The following is an 8,311-nucleotide window of genomic DNA, read 5'->3' as shown; positions in this document are numbered from 1 at the left end:
TGAAAGCATGCAGATTATTGGATTGTGTTTTTGTAGACCAATTATAGAAGGTAAAGTCAGCCTGGTTTGTCAACTTTTAAGTACACCAAATACAGTGTATGCATGTACTAGTTAAGTAACAAAATAGACAAAAGGTTTAATGACCATACAAATGTAAAGTCTGTTCCAAGTATATATAATTTGTCTGTGATTTCTATGTATTCAGGTATTTTTCATTGCGTAGTTCCATTAGCGTGCTAATAAATCAAATATTTTTTCAATAATTTGATGTAAATTCAATGGATATACTCAACATACAACTAATGACAAAACATTGAGATTGATTTATAAAAGTGTTTTTATAATTGTTCATTAGAATATCTCAATGATACAAATACACGAACGTATGATAAAGTGCTTTTATTACAAACATAATTTATAAAATCTTTGAAGCAAATTTATTTATAATTTATTGCAAACAGGAAATAGATAAGGCACTAAGTAAAAACAAGTTATACGAAGAACACATGTTTAATGTTGATATCCCAAAATACAACACATATTTAAAATGTAACAAGACAATCTATCTAAAAGTCACAGAACAATATATTTAAAAGTCACAAAATCACAATATATTCACATAGTCATTATTTTTTTTATCAGGTATATGAAGAATAGTCATTTAGTATCACGTTGATGGGTCGTTCTTGGCATCTGTCTTTCAGCAGTTGAAATCTGGTGTCTATCACTTTGTATCGGTGTCTTTTTGTGTCGCGCAACATACTTTTACAAATAAGTTTCCCGTTGATGAATTAAGAACAATACATTTAACTAGGGTTCCAACTCCCTCAGGCAAAGTTGACCTTAGATTGATTTGGTTATGTTTCATGTCACTTTTGATCATATACATGTAAGATGACCTTAGATGGTTTTGGTTATGTTTTATGTCACTTTTGATCATATACATGTAAGATGACCTTAGATGGTTTTGGTTATGTTTTATGTCACTTTTGATCATATACATGTAAGATGACCTTAGATGGTTTTGGTTATGTTTTATGTCACTTTTGATCATATACATGTAAAGATGACCTTAGATGGTTTTGGTTATGTTTTATGTCACTTTTGATCATAGACATGTAAAGATGACCTAAGATGGTTTTGGCTGTTCTGTTTAGAACCTTTCGGTTCTTATATATACCATCAAACGTGTTATATTTAGGTTTTCCAAAACGTTTGCTCTCGAAGAAATTCCATCCAAAATAACTTGTTGTGGTCACGAAACCGGTATCATGCGCTTTTTTACTTTATAGGGAACTTTATATTGGATAAGCATTTATTACAGCAATAAAGGGAATATGTAATGGAGAAGATGGCAATTGTATTTCACTTGTTCCGTTAATTGACAGCGTTTGATTTAGTCAGTTTTTATGGACTTCACTTTTTTATACGCCCGTTTACGGGTCGTATTATGGTATACCGTTGTCCGTCCGTCCGTCCGTCGTTAACATGTCGGACAATAACACAATAACGCTTTAACCAATTTGCATGAAACTTTATATGTTAAATTAATAAGTGTTAATTAAATAGTGTTAATATCTATTGACGTGAGCTCCCTTTCGATTTTTATAAATTTTAGAATTTTCGGACAATAACTCAAAAATGCTTAGAGCAGTTTTCATGAGACTTTGACGAATTGTTTATATCTATTGACGTATGCTCCCTTTCGATTTTTATAAATTTTAGATTTTACATATCAGAGTTATGGGATTTTATTCATAAAAAAGGGGGGATTTTCCAGTTTTCGGACAATAACTCAAAAGTACTTTCAGCAGTTTTCATGAAACTTTGGTGACTGGTTTATATCTATTAAAATAACCTTCCCTTATTTTTTTTTATAAATTTTCTGATATGATATTGAGGAGTTATGGAACTTAATTCTTTGAAAAAGCGACGGGCGTATCATGCGCTCATGGCGCAGCTCTTTATTATCAAATTTGCCTTTGTATTTTTGTTTTACTTTTTTTACGACAGGGCACATTTGATTCAAGGAAAGTTATATCATTATCACTAAGATAAAATAAAAATATAGTCCAATATTTATAGTGTCAGCAATCGAAAGATTTGTAAACGATATTGAGTAACTGCAGTTATGCAGTTTCAAATTCAAGTAAACTTTCTATTGAAAACAGGAAATAAATAACATAAGTTATTGTTTTGAATTAGTTAAATACAATTTAGCAGAATGGTATTTGAGTTTTGAAAATGTCTGTTTTGTTTTGCCTTTCTGCACACCATAATGGTTTGTGAATAATACATTCCAAATGTTTGAGTTGCTACAGTGAAGAAAAAGGCAATTGGCGAGAATACCGAAAGCAAACGTGAACAGGATCGCAGGATCATTAAAGTCAAAGTTTTTAATTTGATTGAACTTTTTAAGATCGAAGTGGAAATTTACCAATAAGATAAGCTCTGAAAACGTTTGAATTTTCTACGAAATTGCTCTCTCGATTTAGAAGATCGAGGTTCGATCCCCAGCTTGGTGAAACAAAAACAAAAATAAATTGGTTATTGCTGCCTCAAGCATTAAAAATCAACAGCACCAAAAATAACAGCCATTTCTGCTATGTACTTAAATCGCTTAAAAAGATACAAGTATTAAAGATCCCTTAAAGAAATATACTCAAATAGACAATCGAAATTCCTAAAATTGAACCCGAAACTACTAAACAAATTAAATAAGAATTTTAAGAGTATTGTACGTTCGATATAATATTGACCAATATAAAACAGTCATTAACGGTAATACAGCAATATTGATTTAAGGATAATTAGGTTTCTACGACCATTCCATTCAATTAATTTCATCAAATTTACTGGTGATCAATTTTAGAAAATTATTTAAACTTACTGAATTATATCAAAATTGGACAACATTTGCTGAAATGTATAACATTGATCTTCCTACTCAATTACACTAAAACTATATTCTAACTCAATCATTGTGTTGACATGTTGACTAATTGAACACCATTACATTATGATGTAAAGTAGTGACATGGCACATATTTTTTGCTTCCTCGGTGTTCTAACTTATATCAAACAAGAGGCTCTCAAGAGCCTGACTCGCTCACTTGTAATTTTTTGCTTAAATCTTTCATCAATGATTATTTTTGTTTTTCAATATATATTAATGAGTGGCTTAAAAATGCTATTTAAATGTTCTTTGTATCTGTCATATTTTCTTCAAAAGCAAAAAAATGCATTTTAGCCATAGTGGCTATGTTTCTTGACGTACAAGGAAATAAAATACAAAATTTATACTAGATACTATGAAACTAATTCAGCCCAAGTTTGGCTGAAATTGATTCAGCATCATGTTTTTTGATGAAACAGAAAATAAAACACAAACTTTATTCTAGATACCCTAAGGATCATTCAACTTAATTTTGGTTGGAATTGGTTCAGTAGTTACAGAGAAGATGTTTGAAATAGTTTACACCGGACGGACGACGACGACGACGGACGACGACGGACGCCAAGTGATGGCAAAAGCTCACATTTCCTTTGGAAATTTTAACATCGAACACTGACCAGTCAACGTTCTTTATAAAGATTACAATGAAAGTTAATATCGAAATTCAAAGATAGAATATTACTTTCAACACGTAAAATTTAAAAAGTTTGTATAAACTTATTTAAAAAAAATAGTAATCAAAATAAGTTTTTAGAAAGTCTTCAGATCAAAATCTTCTTTACACTTTATTCAAGTGAAATTTTGCACAACAACAATAACAATTGATTTAAAAAAACAGACACACCAAAACAAGTATGACGTTATATAACAGACGGCACCACAATGCTATCTTGAATATCACCAACTACAACATGCAATATTCATTACTAGTTATTTATTATATGTAGGTTAAAAGCTCTCTGACAAAAGCACCCGATCTAAATCTACATAAAAATTAAAGTAAAAATAGTATGTAGTAATCATCTAACTTAAGGTTCTCAATAGTTTTTTCGTATCAAGAAGTAAATTTTTTTAAAACATTTTTATGTCATGTTTTTATTGACTTTTTACATAGATTGCAAAAGAAAATTATTGTTTTATATTGACGATGATAAGGAAGGATCAATTCATTTTATTATTTTTTAATAGCATTTAAATTCTCACCATAGTGTGCTTGATGTTAACTTCAGGTATATTTTTATCAGTGAAAGAAGCTTAAAATGATCTATGTCATATATTTGATGAGTGAAAGCATTACACCAAAAAACAACAACAAACAAACAAAAAAAAAGCCAACAAAAAAAACAAAGAACATCTAGTGGTCTACATACAGTCTTCAACAAGGTGATGAATAATCAATAGTTATCGTCTTTAAAGGCTGATATTTTAAATGTAATTTCTCTAGCCTCTATCATTTTTATACGAAAGCCTATTAGGGTCACAAAAAAAAATAATATTTATCTCGTAATTACGAGATAAATATCTCGTAATTACGAGAAAACTATCGCGAAATTACGAGATAATCATTTTTTATCTCGTTAATAACGAGATAATTATCGCGTAATTACGAGATAATCATTTTTTATCTCGTAATTACGAGATAATTATCGCGTAATTACGAGATAATTATCACGTGATTACGAGAAAACTATCTCGTAATTACGAGATAAAATTACACATATATATATATATAGATATACAGATCGTGATTACCCTTCCGGGGCACCTGATAAAACGCCCGTTTTTATTAGCTCAACTGACCCAAAGGGTCAAGTGATCTTTTCCCATCACATGGCGTCCGTCGTCCGTCGTCGTCCGTTAACTTTTACTAAAATCTTCTCCTCTGAAACCACTTGGCCAAATTGAACCAAACTTGGCCTTAATCATCCTTAGGGTTTTTTAGTTTAAAAAAATGTATCCAAAGACCCCGCCCACCAACCAAGATAGCCACCATGGCTAAAAATCGAACATGGGGGGGGGGGGGGGTAAAATGTAGTTTATGGTTTATATCTCTGAAACTAAAGCATTTAGAGCAAATATGACAGGGTAAAAATTTTCACTTCCCGTTGTTGGGATGCTGCCCCTGAATTGGTAATTTTAATGATTATTTTTCAGTTTTTGGTTATTATCTTGAATATTATAATAGAAAGATATAAACTGAAGGAGCAAAAATGTTTAGCCAAGTAAGATCTACAAATAAGTCAATTGACCCCTTAAGGAGTTATTGCCCTTTAAAGTCATTTCTGCAATTAAGTAATTTTTTTTAATCTTTTACACAAATCTTTCTCCTCTTAATCTACTTGGCCAAATGAATTTTTATCTCGTAATTACGCGATATTTATCTCGTAATTACGCGATAGTTATCTCGTAATTACGCGATAATTATCTCGTAATTACGCGATATTTATCTCGTAATTACGCGATAATTATCTCGTAATTACGAGATAAAACTATGATTATCTCGTAATTACTAGATAAAAATATTTTTTTTGTGACCCTAATAGGCTTTCGTATTTTTACGTATTTACATACAGAAAATATGCCACAAGAGTTATGACAATAATCAAATATGAAGAAATTAAAAAAAAACCTGTCGAGAAAATTAGATACATTTTTTCCATTTAAAGACTGGTGTTCTATTTTCTCACAATCCAAAGGAATAACATCCTGATTCCTTGTCTTTCTGCAAAGGAAAAATTTCATAATCTTTCCAGGGAAATATTCTTCCTGATAGTATACCTTAGTGGTTATAATGACAGCCACTACTGTGAGTCCACTAATCAACATGATGATAATCATAACAATCAACAGGAAACACATAGGATTAGAGGATGCTGGAATTGATGCTGAAACAAGCGTTAAAAATATGGCGTACGATAAAAGTACTGTCATTGCTAAGGATATACGTTCTCCTGATTCTACCGGAAGTAAAAACACTAGTGGATTAAGTAATGACAGTAACATAGTTGGTAGGACAATCATTACTATATAATACATTGGTTTTCTTTTTAATGATAAACTCATACGAAACCTATAATAACCTTCTGGTTCTAGTTTTGAATATGTGTCTCTAGTTACCACCTCCCAATTTGAGTCCTTTGTGTAGTAATCTAAATTAACTTCATTGAATGACGATATTAATTTGTAAGTTGTAGCGCCTCCACCCCATGCAAGAAAGTCCAATAGGCATGGCTGGGTATCAAGAGGAAATTTTGAAATATCAGTTTGGCATTTTGCTTCTAAAATACTCCCTGGAGAATAATGAACAAATCCGCTGCTATTTATATATACTCTAAAAGCAGAATCAAAACCAACAGGTTCAAATTCTTTTGCATTATTTACTAGATAAATCCATGGTATCCATATATCTGTGGAATCCACATCCAAAGATTGTATATTTCCATAATCTACAGGATTCCATGATAATGATGTGTCTTTCCATATCACTGACAATCCTCCTGTTAGAACGAGCGTTTCCTCGACCTCTCTAAAAGAATTGATAGATAATAAAAAGAAAGCAAGAGAAACTTCTATAGGCTGTGACCGATTATTTAGTGGTATGATATTTCTCCTGTAACTACTGAAAAGATCGTCATATAGTTTTGTCACATTTTCTAAAGTTTGTCCTAAACCTGGCAAAGGGAACTGGAGAAATGCCACGAAGCAGAATATGAAACAAATCATTTCTAATTAACCACCAAGCAGTTCCACATTTACTTGTCAAAAGGAGCAGAATGACACACACACACAAATTAAGAGTTTTAAATACGTTACACAACGATATATTGTTTAAGAATATCACGTCGTTTAATCTCTTGTTAAAATTTAATCACCTCGAGAAGTATATCTTATTGGAAAGTAGATTGCTTTTTCTATTTCGTTAAGCTAGTTATATTCGAAATGACGTTTACACCCTGGAAGTAGTTAAAACATTTAAATGTAATAGCATTGTATATTGTTAATTGAGTTTTATTAACACAAGAATCAATGATCCGTATCTTCAAACGTTGTGGTTATTTTTGTCGTACATATCATCAATAGTCGCCATTTATTGATGAATCGCCACTTGACTTACCTACTTATAATACCTTCCAATATGAACCCCTATAAAATTATGATGATGTGTGATTGTTAATTAACGTCAGTTAGCAAAATTAAATCATATTGAGGACGAGAACATATCAAAACGATATGAATAAGAACCCTTATTTTCTTTCTTTCGATCATGGTAGTATATGTGCTATTTTGACATGGTATTCTATGTCCTGTTAGAGCTTTCTTACAATTTGACGAAAGGTACGTACGGTTGACGAATCATACGTAAAACACGTCTGAGGAATCCTCAGAGGTATTTTGACTCTTTTCAAAATATGACATATCTAAATATGTAATCATAATCAAGTCTGTCATGGGACTTAGATGGCGTTTTGCCTCAATGTTTGTCGTACAGGAACCATTACACTGCATGCAACGACACAGGTCAAACTTGAATTTTCGTGGAACATAGGAATTTCAAAGGGATAACTCAACAAAATTTACTAAAACAAAGGCCTCGTCAGAAGAAGAATAATACCCATCCCCCAAAAACAATAATATGAAAAAAATACATCTTTGCATATTCAACCTAAGAAAATACCATGGCAAATATATTGTCCCCTCCCCCCCCCCCCCCCCCCCCCCCAAAAAAAATAAAATAAACCCAAAACATTACTTTCTATTTATTTTTGCAACCCCCACAATAGTAAAACTGAAATGAACCCAAAAATGTTATTGGTCTCGTTTATTAACTTTTTTTTAGTGATTCCCTTCCTCCCATGTGTAACACTGCTTGTCGCTTTGTGTTGAGTACATACACCCGAGTCTGTAAGCTTACCTATGGAATCGTTCCAAGCATGTTTGCTTTTAAATCAACAGTAATGAAATTCAGAATATATGTAGTGCAAGGTTGTTCGTGCACCCCCCCCCCCCCCCCTGAAAATCGAATGGTCGTACCCTAATGTTCATATCGAGCTCTTTTTAAATTGATGGTGATGGTCATTTATTTGTTGGTTGGCTGTTGTTTTGTAGACATTTATCCCATATCTAACTACTAGTATCTTAATCAAAACTGTTTGTGAGGGTGTATGTATGTTAAGTCAACTTTAGTGTTCCCCTTCAATTAACACGGGATTTCACATGTTCGCTCGTTTTTGTTCACTTTGACTTTTAAATCAATTAAAAGAACTTCAAACAAAATCTATTTTATTTCAATCTCCCAGTTTGTTTGTTTTAAACATTTTCCATACAAATTTCTGGCAAATTCTGATGATTAACGTT

The 8,311-nt window shown here is 31.7% G+C and overlaps 1 protein-coding gene across 1 annotated transcript; it reads right to left on the bottom strand.

Moving 5' to 3' along the window:
• Positions 1–491: 491 nt before the first annotated feature.
• On the bottom strand, positions 492–6,889 carry LOC127725635 (neuronal acetylcholine receptor subunit alpha-7-like). Its single transcript, XM_052232719.1, has one exon. It carries the CDS (start codon positions 6,677–6,679, stop codon positions 5,411–5,413), a length of 1,269 nt encoding a protein of 422 aa, XP_052088679.1. The 5' UTR covers positions 6,680–6,889; the 3' UTR covers positions 492–5,410.
• Between the last annotated feature and the right edge of the window lie 1,422 nt (positions 6,890–8,311).

The sequence above is a fragment of the Mytilus californianus genome, unplaced genomic scaffold, assembly GCF_021869535.1.
Source record: "Mytilus californianus isolate M0D057914Y unplaced genomic scaffold, xbMytCali1.0.p SCAF_15, whole genome shotgun sequence".
NCBI lineage: Eukaryota > Metazoa > Mollusca > Bivalvia > Mytilida > Mytilidae > Mytilus > Mytilus californianus.
This window is presented reverse-complemented; position numbering and strand designations above follow the sequence as displayed.

Bases quoted from the DNA above. Each gene is read 5' to 3' on its own strand.
- LOC127725635 (XM_052232719.1), bottom strand. From the start codon at position 6,679: ATGATTTGTTTCATATTCTGCTTCGTGGCATTTCTCCAGTTCCCTTTG.